The sequence below is a fragment of the Myotis nattereri genome (genome assembly GCF_964212035.1).
Source record: "Myotis nattereri genome assembly, chromosome: 2".
Lineage (NCBI taxonomy): Eukaryota > Metazoa > Chordata > Mammalia > Chiroptera > Vespertilionidae > Myotis > Myotis nattereri.
In genome coordinates this window covers 88,252,163-88,272,149 of record NC_138076.1, presented here as the reverse complement: position 1 = coordinate 88,272,149, position 19,987 = coordinate 88,252,163, and the positions used below count along the sequence as shown (strand labels likewise).

General features: G+C 42.4%; 3 protein-coding genes across 3 annotated transcripts in view; all 3 read right to left on the bottom strand.

Moving 5' to 3' along the window:
- Positions 1-1,092: 1,092 nt before the first annotated feature.
- On the bottom strand, positions 1,093-3,039 carry MLNR (motilin receptor; the record flags this gene model as incomplete). Its single annotated transcript, XM_081084671.1, has 2 exons — positions 1,093-1,481; positions 2,118-3,039. The coding sequence occupies 2 exons, from the start codon at positions 3,037-3,039 to the stop codon at positions 1,093-1,095; spliced, it is 1,311 nt and encodes a 436-aa protein (XP_080940797.1).
- Positions 3,040-6,975: 3,936 nt separating this feature from the next.
- On the bottom strand, positions 6,976-7,519 carry LOC308513269 (uncharacterized protein; the record flags this gene model as incomplete). Its single annotated transcript, XM_081083165.1, has 2 exons — positions 6,976-7,230; positions 7,310-7,519. The coding sequence occupies 2 exons, from the start codon at positions 7,517-7,519 to the stop codon at positions 6,976-6,978; spliced, it is 465 nt and encodes a 154-aa protein (XP_080939291.1).
- A 2,350-nt stretch (positions 7,520-9,869) lies between these two features.
- FNDC3A (fibronectin type III domain containing 3A) overlaps positions 9,870-19,987 on the bottom strand; it is a 219,592-nt gene continuing 209,474 nt past the window's right edge. Inside the window, exon 26 of the mRNA XM_081082785.1 lies at positions 9,870-12,408. Within this exon, the coding sequence (XP_080938911.1) occupies positions 12,094-12,408 (315 nt within the window). The 3' untranslated portion in view covers positions 9,870-12,093. The remainder of the gene's footprint in view (positions 12,409-19,987) is intronic.

Genomic DNA, 19,987 nt, shown 5'->3' with positions numbered 1-19,987 from the left:
CTGTTCTGATTTTGTAATAATCAGGGCAGGCTACACATTCGCTATATTAAGACCAGGCATGTGTGCCCAGACCTAGTTCTTTCCCTGGGTCTGGTTTTATAAATGCTGGTGATAAACCAAGTCTGATTTATATGATGCATCTTCAGTGGGAAATGTGTGACTCCAGGTGACTTTGATCAACCTCAGGAAATGACAGCACCGCTAGCGCAATAAGATAACTACTGCTAATTTCAGGATTACCAGCTGCTGTTAAATGAGTTGTAAAATTATTGTTTTATTTTTAAAATAAGAGATCTTAAAGACTGGAGTTCTTAAGACCCATCAGTTCCTATTTGGGAAATTTAAGACTCAGTTTTATCACTACTAAAGCAGTAATCACGACAACACTTAGCCACCAACCTGAGGCAAATAAGGTGTATGAAAGCTCTTTATAAATGTCCGGAAGCCAGGTCTTGCTGCAGCTTCTTGCCCTCAGGCTTCCTGCCTGAGTTTGCTACCTCCTGGCCGGATAAGTAGGTTGCAACAGTTGCTTATGCACAGTAGTTCGGCAGGAAGGCATTGTGCCTAAACTTTATGATTTGGTCTGAGCCAAGAGAGGTAGGGCTCTGAACATTGAACTCAGCCCAGAATTCCTTTCACTTGCTTCTAAAAACTTTTGCTGCCATAAATAGACATTAAATAATTTCTTGAATCAATACTGTCATTATCCTGGGTTCCTTGTATATGCACCATAACATTTATTTACAAAGCATAAAAACAAAATACACCTTTGATCTCAAAGGCAACTATTTTTTATTGCAGCATCTCTCTGTATCTTACGAACTGTAAAATGAGCAATCATATTTCCAAAGACCAGGAGAATGAAGACGTGTAAAACCTCCCGAGAGCACATTTCGTGATTGGGATTGCGTGAGGCTAAAATGAATGTCTCTGAGGAGGTACATGGAAGGAAAACTAGAAAGATTGGTACACTTTTTGTATCTTGATTGAAAAAGAATTATGCTAACGAAGTTACTGGCCAACTTACAAAATGTGCACCGCTCTTTCTAATTCTTCCTGACAGCGTCGTTTCCCCTTTCAGTCCTTATGGTCCTACAGACCTGTTTTCTCCGAAGTCCCAGGACTGTGGGAGGAGGCGACTTGCTTGGCCACGCTAGCGGCAGGCGTCCGCAGGCTAGTGCTGGTCTCGGTGTAGCCAGCCGAGTCTCCTCCCGTGGTCCCCTCTGTGTTTCTGTTCCTACAGACACCTCTCTGTGCCGGCTGTCTCCCTCGAAGTAGTTTCCAGGCCGCGGCTCTATACTTCTTTGAAATGAGGTTGTAGAGGATTGGGTTAACGGATGCACTTAGGTAGAAAAGTTGCAACGCAACAATGTTGAAGTACTGAGAAAAGTACATCGTCTGAGAATCTTCCGTGTTTATGTAAATGATTCTGCCAACGTGGAAAGGCAACCAGCAAACTATAAATGACAGAACCACCACCACTGCAAAACAAGACACAGGCACCGGGATTAGCTAAAGCATTTAAAAACGAACAAGGGTCCCCAAGAAACCATCGGAAGGAATAAGTAACAGCAGAACAATTAGGTAAAACCTTGACCTAACCAAATCCCCAGCCCATCTATATTTGCTTTAAAGTTGCATATGTGGCTAATATATGTGCTACCAAGGCTGGACATGAAGCAGAAGGAGCAATTTCTATTAACAAGCTGACAGGCTCCCTTCCGCACAGCCACTCGGCGACATGTTCTCTGCTTTCCGTTGAAAAGAATTCTGAAACGGGTCTTTTATGTATTTATTTGTTCTTATGGGCATGGTTCACTTTAACCTTCAGGAAAACTTAGCATTAAGTAAAGACATTTTAGCTTAACGTGATCTACCCTGCCTTCTCAAGGATACTGTGAGAACCCCATCTGCGGCCTCCAACAGGGACATCTAAGAGCCTCCAATTCCTGTCCTCGGGCCAGCAGCTCACGGATCCCAGCGTCTCTGAAAAGCACTGCTGTTTACAGGACCTGGTAGCCCACCCGCAGGGCCGCCCCGGGGGCCCAGGAGCGGAGGCGCCACGGGCTGGGAGACCAGCGGGTTGGTGTGTGTGGAACAGACGCGGCGCCACTTACGCAGGACGCGGACCGTCTGCCGGTGGCCCCGTTCCCGCCCGGAGGCCGCCGGGCCTCGCAGCGGCCCCCGGCTCCTCCACAGCTCCCGCCCGATGAGCCCGTAGAGGACGCTGAGGCACAGGAAGGGCAGGAAGAAGTAGGCGGTGGTGACCCACAGCATGACCCGCAGCGCGCCCAGCTGCGAGGGGCTCGGCCGGCACTCGCGGCTGAACAGCGCGGCCGCCGCCGCCGCCTCGCGCCCCGACGGCGGGGGCAGCGTGGGCGCCGCAGGGGACCCGAGGGCCGACGGAGTCCGTGGTGGCCGTGGTGGCGAGGAGCCGGGCGAGGGGGTGAGCTGCCTGGTGCCGTTCAGGTCCGGCAGCGAGTCGACGCGGGGGTCCTGCTCCACACCCACCAGAAAGAAGAAGGGCCCGGCGGAGAGCAGAGCCACCGCCCAGAGCGCGGCGATGAGCGCGCGGACGCGGGGCCGGGTGATGAGGACGCGGGCGCGGAGCGGGCGGCAGATGGCGAGGTAGCGCTCCACGCTGAGCGCCGTCATGTGCAGCAGCGAGGCGTAGGTGCAGCCCTCGCCCACGTAGAGCGAGAGGCGACAGAGCAGCGGCCCGAACACCCAGGGCCGCGAGCGCCAGAGGCGGTACAGGTCGAAGGGCAGCCCGAGCAGGATGAGCAGGTCGGACACCGCCATGCTGCCCAGGTACAGGTTGGTGGTGGTCCGCATGTCCCGGTAGCGCCCAATGAGAAGCACGGTCACCACGTTGCCGCTCACCCCGACGGCGAACAGTCCCAGGCACACGGCTGTCACCGGCACCAGCGCCCCCAGCGGGAAGGGCGAGCAGCGGCGCTCGTCGCAGGGAGGCAGGGCGGCCCACGACGGCTCCCCCGCGCCCTCCGCGCCGTCGCTGCGGTTCCAGGGGCTGCCCATGGGCGTGCCGCGCGGGCCGGACGCACGGACACTCGCGGGCTCCCTCGGCGCCGCCGCGCCCCCAGGTGGGCCGGGCGCCTAGAGCCTGGCTCCGCTGGCGAAGCGCTTCCTTTGGCGCGCGCGGCCCCTGCCCACTCTGCGAGGCCCAGGCAGCCCTGCCCGAGCCCGGCCGCGCGGGGACGCAGTTCTGCGGGGTACTCGTTGGGGCGCTACCCAGAGGGAGCGCGCAGTCTCCGCCTCCGGCCCCGGCCGTCCCTCTCCCGCATCCTTTCCCAGGCCCGTCGTTTTCCAGGATGCTTCCCTCTCCACCAACTGGAACGCGGGGCGCGGCCGAGAGCACCAGCCCCGCCTCGGCTCGGGGAGCGATTTCCGAACCCAGTGAGGCTGGTTACCGCGTGGGCGGGGCGCCGGCGCTTCATTTGGACGGTACCGCGGGGACCTCCGGGGGGACGCCTGCTTCCTGATGGCCAGGGAAGGCTGCCGAAACACGGGAGTGTGCGAGGAGCTTAGACCAGAAATGGAGTTCCTCCCGGGCTCCAGTTCTGGCTCCACAACCGAGTACTCTTGGGTCAGCCCAGCCTTATTCAGCCTAGTTCTCTTCTGTGAATAATTTCAACGATCTCTTACAACTCTGAAATCCATGGGCATGACCGTGTCTACTCATCTTAAAGAACGAGGCTTAAGTATTTGCGTGTATATTTGAGTACTTAAACATGTGCCATATTGTTCCTATGTACAAAATATTCTGTAAACTTAAAAAGCCGAGTATTTGCCAACACGAAAAAGAACTAAAATTCTGTGGGAAAGACTCAAACTGAGTTAATTCATATGGTCTTTATTTATTTATCTTTATTGTTGAAAATATTATAGATGTCTCCTCCCCCCCCCCCATTGCCCTCCTCCACCCCGCTCTAGGCCCCGCCCCCCAGGCCTTCATGGCACTATTGTCTGTGTCCAAGGGTTATGCATATATGCATATAAGTTCTTTGGTTAATCTCTTCCCGTCCCCCACCCCCCACCTTCCCTCTGAGACTTGTCAGTCTGTTGCATGCTTTCATGTCTCTGGATCTATTTTGTTCATCAGTTTATTTTGTTCATTAGATTCCACATATAAGTGAGATCATGTGATACTTTTTTTTTTTTTCCTCTTACTGGCTTATTTCACTTAGCAAAATAACCTCCAGGTTCCTCCAAGCTGTCTCAAAGGGTAATCGATCCTTCTTTTTTTACAGCTGCATAGTATTCCATGGTGTAAATGTACCACAGCTTTTTTATCCATTCATCTACTGATGGGCATATTTGCCAATGATACATCTGATAAGGGGTTAATTTCCAAAATATATAAAGAACTCATACAACTTGACAAAGGGAAGAAAAACAACCCAATTAAAAAATGGGCAAAGGGCCCGGCCTGAGTTGCTCAGTGGTTAAACATTGACCTATGAACCCGGAGGTCATGTTGGATTCCCAGTCAGGGCAGATGCCCAGTTTGGGGGCTCGATCCCCAGTGTGGGGCGTGCAGGAGGCAGTCAATCAATGATCCTCTCTCATCATTGATGTTTCTACTTCTCCCTTTCGCTTACTGTCTGAAATCAACATAAACATATTTTTTAAAAATTGGCAAAGGACCTAAATAGACACTTCTCCATAGAAGACATACAGATGGCCAAGAGACCTATGAAAAAATGCTCAAAGTCACTAATCATCAGAGAGATGCAAATTAAAATGACAATCAGGTATCACCTCACACCTGCCAGAATGGCTACCATCAACAAATGAGAAGTGCTGGCCAGGATGTGGGAGAAAAGGGCTAGTACACTGCTGGTGGAAATGCAGCCACTATGGAAAACAGTGTGGAGTTTCCTCAAAAAATTAAAAATGGAACTGCCATTTGGCCCAGTGGTCCCACTTCTAGGAATATATCCTAAGAATCCTGAAACACCAATCAGAAAGGATATATACACCCTTATGTTCACAGTAGTGCTAATTCACGTGGTCTTAATGTCAATAGCTAACACTTACTGAGTACTCACGATGTGTTTGGCCCTGTGGTTTCCATTTAATCATGTCCTTAGGAGCTCATTTCACTCGTGAGCAAAGTGGGATTCTCTTGAGATCACACAGGTAGCAAGATGCAGGGATAGGATTTGAACTCTGGCCAGCGGATTCCAAAGCCTGCAGGCCCTATGATGTGCCACCAAACTGCCTTGCTGTGCCCCCACAGTCATTCTAGCTCTGCAGTCCTCACCCGAAGCACCACAGATTGCTCTGCAACTTTTCTGGGAGTTATTTATCTCTGCATGAACACCACTAGTATTTTCACCTTCCTCATTACTGCTGTTCCAGTCATCCTAAAACTTAGTCTTGAAACCAACTTCCTCAGATTTTCCAGCCCTCCCTCATCACTTGTACCCTCACCCCTGAGGATTTTGCTGCCTGCCACTCTCTCAAGCATTCCTCCTGATAAAATTTACACCCACACGAGCCTGGCCATGCCTTGGTTTCTCCTTTCTATCTGATCTTCTTGTCTCTCCATCGAGGGCAGTGGCTCCTATGGACATCCCTTATACTGTATTATTGCAAGGATCTGGGAACCTCCATCATTTCCATTTCAGTCATACCACCCATCTTGCTAGCTCACTTTCTCTAATACAGTGGTTCTCAACCTTTCTAATGCCGTGACCCTTTAATACAGTTTCTCATGTTGTGGTGACCCCCAACCATAAAATTATTTTTGTTGCTACTTCATACCTGCAACTTCGCTACTGTTAAGAATCGTAATGTAAATATCTGATATGCAGGATGTATTTTCATTTTTACAAATTGAACATAAAGCATAGTGATTAATCACAAAAACAATATGTAATTATATATGTGGGTTTTTTTTTGTTTTGTTTTTTTTAAGCCTCTGTCAAAAATGTATTTCTTATTTCAGGGTACAGGATTGAAGGACAAGATGATAGTTACAAGTAAAGAAAATTTACAAGAAAAAAACTGACGAAAGTTTTTCAATTAAAGTATTGTAACATTCAAACTTGACTTAAAACATAACTAATGAAACAAAATGGCAAACAAAAAATGTTTTTGGGTTTTCGAAACAAATAAATGAAATAGTGTTTAGGCAGTAGGGCTCATGCTGATGGCTAGCAGAAGTAACAGAGTGTACTCTACTTGGAAAAATCATTAATGTACAAACAAGCCCAAATTATGGACTGCAGTAATTTAATCATCACTGCCACTTTTCTTCCAAAATAAAGCCTTGATTAAACCATTCATACCCTATTATTACTCATACCTTTACTTCAAAGATTAAAGGAACTATATACAACAAATGAATTTATTTTCACCATAGGGATAACATATTGTACCTCTCTGCCAATGTTACTTGAAAACCTTCCATGTCAAAACAACTTGACAGTAGATATAAACAATTCAATAAATACGCAATGATCTTTCATTACAGTCCTTTTAAGATGCATGTTAATTCATGCTGTTAACCTTAGGATCACAGTGCATAGAATCCAAATAGAAGCAAGTTGGGGTGACTTTCAAAGTAATATTGGATCCCTCACTTTATTTATAATCTCACGTTAATGTCTCAGGCCCCGTCATGCATTAATCACTGGGTGGCAGGAGTTAATGAAAATTTTTCCTGTTACGACGTCCATTGCCGGCAATGAACGTCCCAAAACCGTCAAGGAAGTCATTGTTATTGCACAATACATGAGGACCTGGAACTTTTCCAAAAGCTTAAAAAAATAAAAATAAAAAATGGAATTATATTTGACATTTCCTGACACCTGCATTAATACTGTATGACTAATAAAAGCATGTCAGCTGCCTGGACTGAGCCAGCGATCAACATGCGCCCAGAATGCACACGAGTAAAAATGCAGTAAAAGGAAGTAGTCTTCATTGCCTATAGGTCACTTCCAGTCAAAGGTTAAAGTTCAAAGATTGAATGATCAAAGTGCTCATTTTCTCAGTAGGACTATCTTCTGCTAGGAGGATGATAATAGTGGCATCAACAAGTATCATCATGATACCACCATTTTGTTTTCTTTGGATTCTTGTTACATGTTCGAACATAAAAAGAATTATCTGGTGGTCGTCTCTTTTCTTTGCAGCTGGAAAGCATGCTAATAATGCTAAGACAAACTGATTGGACTGAGAGCGCTGGGGACCAGTCTTCTGTTAGAATGGATAAACAGATATGACCATTGCTATAAACATGAGGATGAACGGGAATATTTTCACCAGTAAACATGACCTGAGGAGAGTCAAAAGGATATCGACTACTAAACTTAAATAGAAGTTGAAATTTTTCCCCTTCATATAAGGTACCTGGTGCACCTTCCATGTCTACAATCCACTGTGTAATTGAATTTTGAACACTCTTTTCATTTAAAGTCATCCCAGGAGGTGGGTCATTTTGCAAAGCCAACAGTTCTTTCTGCAGTCGTTTCTGCATTGACGCCATGATGGAACCATCCCTCCCCCCCGAGGCCGGCAAGGCCAGAGCTATATATGTGTTTTCTGATGGTCTTAGGCGACCCCAATGAAAGTGTCGTTCGACCCCCAAAGGGGTCGCGACCCACAGGTTGAGAACCGCTGCCTTAGAGGGTTGTGGGTTGTTATGGATATGGGCAAGTGTTTAGCATCATGTCTGGCTTACATAAACTGCTAGATAAATGCTATCATAAATGCATTATTAAAGTCCATTATTTCCATTTCCTTCTTAGAATACAGGACTTCTAGGAGACACATCAGAGGATAGTGGTCGAGTGTGGGGGCACCTGGATTCAAACCTCAACTCCATTATTTTTTAGCTATATGACTTAGGCAGAGTGCTTGACTTCTCTCTGTGTTTATTCTTAATAGTGCAATTAAGAAGATTATGTAAATACTAGAGGCCTGGTGCACGAAATTTGTGCATGGGGGTGGGGGTGGAGGGTGGGGAGTCCTTCAGCCCAGCCTGCACCCTCTCCAATCTGGGACCCCTTGAGGGATGTCCGACTGCCTCTCAACAATCCGGGAACACTGGCTCCTAACCACTCACCTGTCTGCCTGCCTGATTGCCCCTAACCACCTCTGCCTGCATGATTGCCCCTAACTATTTCTGCCTGCCTGCCTGCCTGATCGCCCCTAACTGCTTCCCTACTGGCCTGATCGCCCCTAACTGCCTCTGCCTCGCCCTGCACCTGGGACCTAGGATTCCCTCCTCTGGCCGGTTGCAGGCACCCAGGACCCAGACCGGCTTTGTCCGGGCTGGCCACAGCTGCAGGGGACAGTGGGCGGGTGGCTTCGCCTGGGCTTCGGCCGCTGGCGCCCGGGACTGTGGGGCGCCCGGGACTGTGGGGCGGCCTCTCCCTGGCCGCAGCCCTAGTTATTGGCGCCTGGGACCGGGGGGCATGCGGCTTGTCCCTCTCCCGGGCTGCAGGTGCAGGCACAGGCATTGGTGCCGCCGCTTATGCCTGGGACCGCAGGGTGGGTGGCTTGTCCCTCTCCGGGGCCACAGCCTGGCTGGTCCCCATTCCTCTTTCCCCAGTGTTGAGTGTCTGAGCTGTTACGGCATGAGGGCATGATGACCATTTGCATATTAGCTCTTTATTATATAGGATGGTCAGACACTGAACACAATGCCTAGCACACATTGAGTGATGGATAGATGCTAGCCATTATGATTTGAATGGGTTCAAAATCTATTTTCAAAACTCTTTTGGCAAATTTCCCATAGCAAATATCATCCTATTTATTGTATAAGATGAAAAATAGCCCTTTGTAACATGTAAACATTTGAAGGCAACACTCTCAAGTGAGAATTTAATGACAACTATTAAAATATTTGTTCTTGTCAACTTTTGTTTTTTTGGAGTCTTTTATCCCCTTTAAGAGTATCAGGGAGAAAATGAAGAGTATTTAAAAAGCTTTTTTAAAATAATGCATTATCATCATCTATGTTGATGGTAGGTGGTTAGGTTACAGGATGAAAGACATTAGGTGTTGGGGAACCATTCCTTTGCAGTCTGTTTGCCTGACTGAGCCACCATAACCATGGGATCCTCCTGCAGAGAATTTACGATAATGAGAAAGTATTAATGTTGGAAACCAACCCTGGGAATGCTCAAACCTGGGTGTATTTCCTGGTTCTAATCTAGGGGCAAAAGGATGATGTGCAACACTGTAAATCAGGATCACATTCTTTTCAATGCTGGACTCGTACTTGGTTGTTTCTGTGGATTGATCCTCCACAAAGTATCTCTTCACCAGCTTAACATTTTAAATTTTATTGTGATCCCTGCATTTGTGGCAATTAGAGAGCTACTTAGAAGCAAGGTACCTAATGAACTGCACAGAATTAAGTCACTAAGATAAAACTTCTAATTTTATTCTTTAATCTACTGGTATTTACCTCCTTGAATATAGGTCCTTAAATCTGTTGAAGATTTGAATACTGCTAGGAAAATTGTTGTAAGTCCATTGCAAGAGTGGAGTCTTAACATTTTCTAAAAGAGGCAGCAGCCCTGGCTGGCATTACTCAATGGTTAGAATGTTGGCCCAAGCACTGAAGTCGTGGGTTTGATTCCTGGTCAAGAGCAAGTACATGGGTTTCAGGTTTGATCCCCAGCCCTGGTCCAGGTACGCTGAGGAGGCAATCAATCGATGTGGCTTTTTCACATAGATGTTTCTTCCTCTTTCTCTTCTCCACCCGCCATCCCTCCCCACTTCTACTTTCTCTAAAAATCAATGGAAAAAATATCATCAGGTGAGGATTAACAATAAAAAAGAGGCGGTAAATAATGAATGTACATGAATACAATAAACATATCTCAAAAAAGAATGATACCACTTTTATTTTGCATGGATTTTAAAGATATTTTTGCTACATAGTTTATGTATTTTTATGAGATAATATTTTTTCACTTGTATGAAGTTCAACCTTATACAATTTTAAAGTGATATGTTTGGTAGTGTATCTATAATCTTTAAAAAGTTTAGAGTTTTTGGAATGTACAGTATATGAGGTAAAATCAAGATTACATTAAAAATTGTTTTCTCTTCTGCACTAATTTTGCAGTGAGGTTCAAATGGCAAATACACTATTAAATGACATTTACTATCAAAAATAGGAGTTCATTTCCATTACTATGAAAAACATAAGCCACTGTAACTGTCACAGTGGTACATTTTACCATTTTAGACATTCAACTATTATAGAAATCTCTGGGCTATTACACTCAAACTCATTTGTACTGCCAAATGTGGCACTTTTAAGAAGTTTCTAGAAAACAATCACAATCACTTGTTTTTTGGGAGTTTTCAGCCTATACATAAGAGATTAAATTTAAATAAAATGTAAACATACAATATATTATATTGACAGATCATTCTTACCACTTGGAAAGGCCAAGTTTATCCATTTCTTTTTTGAACAAAGGTTAATGTTTTTTCCTACGGCATGGATCATTTGACATAAAACAATTACAACACATGCCCATTCTAATACAAGAGATATTCTTCAAAGATCTTCAAAAGTACAAAACATACGTCCTTTATCAAAGACTGACACAAGTGCTTAGTAATCACTAAAATGCTAACTTCAGCAACTAAAAATTAGTGATTCACTATCCTAAAATTCAAATAATAAATTAAAAAGACTAGTTACAAGTGTTTTACAGATAACAGATGTGATAAAACAAGAATTTTAGAAAGTTTCATTACAAACTATTATTACTGGCAGTCATTGACATCTATGCAAGATGTTCAATGTGATTCTTGTCAAAATACAATCTGATCATCCTATAACTCACAAATGCAAGCTCACAAAACATTAATGAATTATGCAATTGCAAAGTGCTCTAATGCAACATTAAACACATGCAATCAACAATTTGGAAGTATCCAAACAGACATTACATTAAACATTAGTTTTTTAAGAAAGAAAGCAGCTTGAAGTTTACTGGTGCAAATTAATTTTGTCTTTAAATTTGGTGTTCCAAACAGAAAGGTTAAATTTGATTATGAATTCTGATGGTGATGGCAGTAGTTATGGAAGAAGCAGCAAAACTTAGAGGAGTTCTTAAAAATGAGCCTATATCAGTTAGATGAGAGAGTGTGTGTGTGTGTGAATATTTCCACACTTGGTATGTATAGTTTATATGCCACATATGTACATGTATGTCCTTATACACATACAAATAGTTTAAAGGTTCACAAAACCAAATTAAATAGGTTTGAAATTCAGAGTTGACTATAATTACTTTAAAAAAAGTAACTATCTAAAAGCCCTCTGTTCTTTTCCATATTCTCAACACCTGAAGAGGTACCTTTTGAGTAAACATTAAATTAATTTAGGCCAAGTAAACTGTCTGTGCTTTCTTTAAGTGATTTATCTGTGAATTCATGAAAATATAGTGTAATAAAGAACTCCACATTCATCAAACAAGTGGTTCTTTTTCTCATGCATATTCTTTCACCCAGTTTTTGTTTGCTAAGCTCCTCTAGTTATTCATCATAATCCCACTTACCAAATAATTAAGACAAATGAGGAGGTAGAAATATAGCACTAGATTGCTTTCACAGCATCAGACTTTAACATTTTTATATAGCTTGTTTTAGTGTAAATTTTAATCATTCTGAATCATTCACTAGGTAACAATCTTTAAAACAAACAGATCAGGTTGTCAATGTTACACTCATGCTGACTGGTCAAAATATCCATTATGTATTCTTGCCTCTTAGAAGATTTGTTTGACAAGAAGGCATGTGAAAAAGACAAGAAAGAAAAGAAAAAGAAAGGAAGGACAGAAGAAAAAAAGACAAGGGAAAAAAAATACCCAAACCAAACAAAAACCCAAAAATGGCTATTTCTGTGGCTTGCATTCTAATGAGGTGCAAGCCTCTACCTAACAATATAAGCACTGAAAATGGCAAAAATGTACTATAGTCTCAATGCCAGTGCTAAATGCCACTGTTTTGGAAAAGCAATACAGAAATAATTTTAGTACATGACAACATAAAATGTAATACAGTATTAAAAATAAAGTTGTATTTTCACTTGATTACAAAGTATTGAATGATAAAGGCAATTAAAATGGAAAAGAAAGCAAACAGCACAAGGATGACGGCTGCACACTGCTCATCACTAAGTGCTCGCCGGGTCCTGGTGCTTTCCACAGCGTCTCTGTTGGTGCTGGCTGCTGGTTCAGTCCTCTGGGAGATGAAGAACACTGCTGTGCTGAAGGGACCTACTAGGTCCTGATGGCCCACAGGGTCTTGGCACTGGCGAATGGCACACACGCGGAAACGATACTCACAGTTCAGCTGAAGGCTTGAATACCGGAGTGACGTGTCGGGACCCTTGTAAATCTGTGTGTAAGGTATTAGAAAAAGAATTACGTGTGGAGGCTGGGAAGAAAAATGTGTTAAAGTTGGCTAGTTTCAGAATTATTTTTAAACATGGAAGCTGCTATTATCTTTCAAATGATATTTAAAAAATACGTATGGATAAATCTGAAAAGTTACAATGTAAGCTCTACCCTCACAGAACTTGCAGACCAGTTAAGAAGTAAAGATGCACCCCTAAAGTAGCTGGAGAACAGGCAAAATCAGCCCACGGACATGTTTCCTCAAATGTTCCCTGGTTTCCTCAAATGTAAGAAGTCACACTTTTGTGAAATCATTCCATGAGAGGAGGAAGTATCTAATCTCATCTTTGTATAACTGGTTTTGCACAATTTCAAAATAAAACAATTAATGAATAAGGAGCTTTCTATAGGTGTCCATGGCAAATCATTTAATAGACTTTAAAGAGAAGAATCACAGAATTGGATCTTAAAACCCGAAGTCCTCTGCCTTAGAAGGGAAATAATAATAAAGAAATTCCATGGATTTTCAAGAGTGTGTGCCAGGGCTTAAGAGAATATGTATTAGAATTGGTCACCCCTGGGTCCAAGCTGTGCTCTATCACTTTACAGTCCATGTGATCTTAGACCCCAACTACCTTGTGTAACAAGCGTAATAGTAGTTATCTTGCATGGTAATTATGATATTGAAGTAAGTTACTACTTGTTAAAGCACTTAGCACAGTGCCCAGCATATAGTGAGTGCTCAATATATGAAGCTATCATTTCCTTTAATGAGGCCCTTCCATGATTTTGTATGTGGGAAAACCAAGGCTCACAGTGACCTTCCAATTGAGTACTCCCAGCGAGCTGGTGGGCTGTAAGTCAGATTAACCAAAACCTGGGCTACCATTCTTTCAAGCTATCTTAGCTGCCTCAATTATATGTGTTGTAAATTTAAATTTTTTACATACTAGTTTGCTCCAAGGGGAATGAGGTAAGAACTGTCTCATTTTTGTGTCTCTAGAATCCAGAATGTAATAGTTACTTAATAAAAGGCAATGATATTAATAAACCATTGACTATTTGTACTTCAAAATGTATTATCAGTGGATGCTGAGTGTGTGTATATATAACCTTTATTTAAAGAGGTAAGCCTTAAGATGAGTCTTAAAGAAATGGTGATTAGCATTAGTTTTGAGGATGCAGATGAATGTTCTAAGTGGGAATGCAGAATAGGTTCATAATTAGGCAATGGTAAAGGATTAACTTAAGTAATTCAGAAGGTTGCATTAGGCTGCAGTGTGAAACAGCACATATACAATGAGGACAATTTTGTACGAGTAAAAAACAGTATGTATCTAATGGGTACAATATTTATTTTTGTCTTTAAAATTTTCTTTGCTTTCCATTTATTTCCAAATAAACATAGTAATATGCTTAGGAGAAAAAACTCAACAAGTGGCATGAAGGTGATAGGTAAGAGATATGACAAAGAGAAGGAATATGTTAATACACTAGTTGAAAACTTAGGTTTGAATCCACAGGGGCTACTTTAGGTGTATGATATTTAAAAGGTGTTTTAAGGAATCCTGATCATAAGGCTAAGGGAGAGATTGAGGGAGGTGGGCAGGACAGGGCTTAAGCATAAGGTAATGAGGCCTTAGCATAGTTTTTATGTATCATTTTTAGAAATGACTATTACTTAAGAGTTAATAGCCCCTATTCTTCCAAGAGTTTAAAGCTTAGGCACCAAAGTGAAGTTAGTGTTTATGACGCTGATGAAGTAAGAAAGCAGTTGGGGAGGAGAGATTGGGAGGGAAGATAGATGATGAGATTTTCAATTTTGTGTTTTAGATGTTAGGAGGATATGTATATAGGGAGACATCTTATAGACAACTGTAGATACAGGACTGAAGAAAACAGATGAACTTGCTTAAAACTAATTTAAAGGGATTTTTATACCCAAGTGAAGCTATTCAAAATAAGCATTAAGCTCAAGATGAGCTGGGGTAGGGTCTCAGAATGAAAAATAAGATTAAAATGAATAACGTCATTTTTGCTCTCCCACTCTTTTCATACTGACAAGATAAAATTGTTGTGGCCTTAATAAATAGTAAAGGGCAAGTAAGAACTCTATTTAATAATTTTTTTGGCCCACAGCTATTGCTCAAAGATTGTATTACATAAACTTAAAACGAAACAAAAACAAAATAGCCCCATCTTTGCTATCAATCAACTACCCTTTTATAAGGAGAGTGTGGCAAATATCAATTAGTGCAGATTTACAATGGAAGACAATGGAAGGTAAAGGATAATTTTCACTTCTCATTTTAATTAAGGAATACAGACTAGCCTGGCCAGTGTGGCTCAGTGGTTGAGCATTGACCCATAAACCAGGAGGTCATGGTTCAATTCCCGATCCGGGCACATGCCCAGGTTGTGGGCTAGATCCCCAGTGTGGGACATACAGGAGGCAGCCGATCAATGATTCTCTCATCATTGATGTTTCTATCTCTCTCTCCCTCTTCCTTCCTCTCTGGAATCAATAAAAAAAAAAATATATATATATATATATATATATATATATATTCAAAAAAAGAGAATTACAGGCTAAACCGAAGCTTGTGAAGTTAGTGCATGTTTAGGTGACCAAGAACTTTGAGATAGTATGCCAACTGCAACATAATTTTATAGGAAAACCTTTAAAGAAAATTTAGACCCTCACAAATTGGTATTTGTCTTTATTTTAGCTTTCTGAATATATCATAGCATCGAGAAAATAACAGTTGTAGAACTAGAGCCAATAAAAATTGAAATCAGTATCTTGTCAGTTTATATCTCTTTGCGGGTTTTTATACCCACATTCTAAAAACTTATTTTGGTTGGCTAGATTGATTTACCAAATACTTTAATACGAAAATTTCAAAATAGTCCTATCTTTTAAGGATACGTGTACATATTTACTATCAAAGATAACCACTTTTGAAGCTGTCATTACAGAGGAACAAATTCTGTTTAATTAGTTTTGCTTTCTGTGTACATTACATATCCATATCTGATTTTACATTGAAGAACATGCACAGTATACATTATTTATAGCAGTAACTATAAGACAATGATTTCAGCAATACATTACTTTTAGACTGAGTGAACTTATTTAAACCTTCCCTGAATATTTAATACTAGAGGCTCGGTGCACGAAATTCGTGCATGGGGGAGGGTAGGTCCCCTCAGCCCAGCCTGCACCCTCTCCACTCTGGGACACCTCAGGGGATGTCCGACTGTTGGTTTAGGCCCGATCCCCTAAACTGGCAGTTGGACATCCCTCTCACAATCCTGGACATCCCTCGCATAATCCTAATCGCTCACCTGCCTGCCTGCCTGGTCACCCCTAACTGCTCCCCCCCAACCCCCCGCTGGCCTGATCGCCCCTCACTGCCTCTGTGTGCTGGTCTGATCGCCCCTAACTGCCCTCCTTGCCGGCAGGTTGCCTCCAACTACCTCCTCCCTGCTGGCCTGGTCGCTCCCAACTGCCTCCCCTGCTAGTCTAATCGCCCCCAACTGTCCCTCTGCTGGCCTTGTCATCCCTCACTAACCCCCCTGCTGGCCTGGTCACCCCATGCAGCCTATTTATTCAGTTGTTGGTTTATCCCTCACTAACCCCCCTGCTGGCCTGGTCGCCCCATGCAGCCTGTTTATTCAGTTGTTGGTTTATCCCTCACTAACCCCTCTGCTGGCCTGGTCGTAGGCAGCCATGTTGTGAGGGTGTGAGGGTTAATTTGCATATTACCGCGTTATTATATATGATGCACTTGATTAAATTTTAAAAAATAATTATTCATATTGACACATAAGGTATATGCTGTCATATAATTTGGCACATATGGTCACATGGGGTCCTATGTATATGCTATGGCAAATAATTATTTTGTAGTGTCAATGCATGAAGAGAACAGTAAAAACCCTCACAAAAAAGTGATAGACAAATAACCACAGCTCTTGTCTCTACCATTACTCCCCTTTATTATTGCTGAGGGATTTGTAAGTGAACTTGGAGCTTTTATTTCATTTATTTAAAAATATTTTTATTGATATTTAGAGAGGGAGGAATGGGGAGGGAAAGAGAGACATTGAAGTGAGAGACTGAAATATCAATGGGCTGCATCCTGCAAGCTCTCTACCAAGGACTAAGCCCACAACTTGGGCATGTACCCAGACGGGAATCAAACCAGCAACCTTTCTGTGCACAAAACAATACCCAACCAACTGAGCTACACCAGCCAGGGTAAAATTGGAGATTTTGGAGCAGTTCTTAAATTTATTGTGCACAAGCACCACTTGAAACAAACAAAAAGAATATTGTGGATCCCATTCCCAGATATTCACGTTCATTAGGTCTGCAGGGCATTTGAGGAACACTTTTTTGAGAATTTAAGTTCAGAGAGGAAGAAGTTGTACAGAATCCAATAGGCCTCTGTTCCAGTACCCATTCTCTGACTGCCAATAGTATCCTGATTTTGGATGGGTGTCAAACTCTCCCTTACCCAGGCTACGTACTAGGAGGAGCTGGCCTGCCTCTTAACTCCAGATGTGGGCCCTTGTTGGCTTGAACCCTGGCATAGTCACTGGTCCAGGGATGGCTTTGTAACTCTAAGTGTCCCCTGCCCAATGTGAATAAGGAAGAGTAAGTTCCCTATGGCTAAGGGCAGCACTGTGAGAGAAACCCTGATGACTTCATTGAGTTTCTGGATCAACCAGTCCTTAAGCCAGCAGACATCTGACTTTTGGCATGAATTTTCCCAAGAAAATAGTCTTTCTTTAATGCCAGTAAGGTCAGCTATTCTGTAAATATGAGAGTTGTATGTGTGAGAGAGGGAGGAAGGAGTCAGAAGGAGATTATAATTTTAGAGAATGGGGGCAAGTCTAGGTGAGGTGCTATTCAGCATGTAGGGCACAGAGCTGCAAGAAGGCAGCAAGGATTGGTGAGAGCCACTGACTGATCAAAGAGGGATAAAGAAAGGGAAGAATGCAAAGAAATAAATTGTTGTTGCCCCATTAATTTGCTTCCAAATTCTCAAACCTAGCAAAATTTATAGGTTAAACAGGGTTTTAGAGGCTAGTCTAGAAATGTAACCACCAATCCTCTATAATAAAGACACAATATGCAAATTGACCATCATGCCCTCGCACAAGATGGCCACCCCCGTGTGGTCAAAGATGGCCGCCACAAGAAGGCTGGCAGGGGAGGGCAGTTGTGGGTGATCAGGCTGGCAGGGGAGGGCAGTTGGGGGGGGGGACCAGACCTACAGGGGAAGGGAGTTAGGGGAGACCATACTGGCAGAGGGGCAGTTAGGGGCGACCAGGCCTGCAGGGGAGGGCAGTTGGGGGCGATCGGGCCAGCAGGGAAGCAGTTAGGCGTTGATCAGGCTGGCAGGGGAGTGGTTAGGGGGAGATCAGGCTGGCAGGCAGAAGCGGTTAGGGGCAATCAAGCAGGCAGGCAGGTGAGCAGTTAGTAGCCAGCAGTCCCGGATTGTGAGAGGGATGTCCTACTGCCGGTTGGACTGGCAGTTGGACATCCCCCTAGGGGTTCCAGATTGGAGAGGGTGCAGGCTGGGCTGAGGGACCCCCCCTCCCTCCCCCATGCACGAATTTCATGCACTGGGCCTCTAGTTTATAATATCCTCCTTTTTAAAAACATCAACAGTTCCTACTGCTATAGAATAAAGACCCACCTAGACCTGGCCCTCTCCTCTTCCACATACTCCATTTTTGAGTCACACTCGAGAGTTCATAGTTCCTCCTAAGCTCACCAGTTCCCCAAAAGACTCACTTAAATGACACCCCTTTTGGAAAATATTCTAAAGTCTATCTAGAATAAAGCATTTCTTTTTATAAGGTAGATTTTTATCTTCATTATCTTTTATTTGGCTAAATAAAATGGCATGTTTATAAAATTTCTGCTTGCTTCTTAAATTTAATTCTAAACAAGTTTTTTGAAATCAGAACAGTAAGTTAATAATACAGCCCCCCGTAATTCTTCAAATGTAATATTAAATACATGTGTTGAGTATCAAATAAATTTTAAAGTATCAAATTATATGAATGATATTGAATTCTTAAAAAAAGACTTTCGAGAGACTTAGATGAGCATACATAAAATGAAGTTTCTAAGGAAATTAGTATTTTAAGTTTTACGTTGCTTATAATCTAAAATAAGTGGAAGTCATGATAGGGTTTAGCTTTTAAGTTAAATTAGAATTAGCACTGCTCTTTATGTAGTGATATGTTCATTAAAATTCATTTACTACTCAAATGTGGGGTTCCTATTTCCTTTAAACAGGTAATGTAATTACATTTTCTTTAATATTAATTTTGCTTCCTCCTTGGAAGGAAACCTGCTTATCTGTAAATTATATTTAAATCTAATTATCATGTCAATTTGCAGATGGCTTACTGAAGAAAAACAATCACATGCCAAATTTAATATGACTCTCTCGGGTCTTTTGTAATATCAGTTAAGAAATTCCACTTCTACACTTAACAAAATTTGAGAGAAAAAAAAATTTTATTGGAAAATATTTTATTTTTAATAGTTACAACGGAAGACTGAAATAAAAATGAATGATTGGTTTTCTAGTGGGGAAAAAAACCCCAAGATGAGATGCTAAAATCAAAACAACACAGTTTAAAAGCCCTCAAAATCAAGAAGGTTGACAGCAAAAAATGGAAAATCAGATGAAATAAATATAGCAATTAAGTTAGGCTTTTAAGTTGCATAACAAGTTCTTTATCTTTGAATTTTTTTGGCTGGGAAGTTGATAATTCCTCTAGGCTTCCACAATAACTGTGTGTATTATGACTATTACTATTATTGTAAAAGCCTCCATAATGGTCTCTCTGCTTCTGTACTTGTCCCACTCTAGCCAAAATGACCTTGTGTCTGATCATGTGACAACTCTGGTCTAAATCCTCTATTGGCTTCTCATTTTACATGGAGTAAAAGTCATAGTATGGCCTATAATGCCCTACATGACATCCACACCACTCATAAAACTCCCTTCCCCCTGACTTTATCTACCATTCTCCCCCTTGCTCACACTGCCCTAGCCATACTGGCCTCCTTGTTTTTCATTAAATTTAACAATCAAACTCCTGCCTCGGGCCTTTGTACCTATTGTTTCCTCTCCTTGGAACACTCTTCTCCCAATATTTACTTCCTTTGGGTCTCTATTCAAATGTCATTTGACTCCCTGTATAAAATAATACTAGCTGCCTGTCCCCCCCAGTACTCCCTACCTTTTACCCAGTTTTATTTTTTCTCCACTGCAATTACCACTATCCAACATATGATACAGTAATGTGTTTTGTTGCTTTTAGTATCTCTTTTTCTACTAGAATGTGAGTTCCATGGAGGCAAGGACTTTTTATTCAGTGTTGTATCCTGGGTCCCTGGTACAAAGTTCAGTAAATACCTGTCAAACGAATGAACATTCTGTTTAAGTATAGCTCACATCCAAAAGATTTTGGACCCTGAGACACTAGTTACTAATGTTTGGAACACTGTAAGTCCTGAATAAAATTTTTTTTTCAATTACACATGA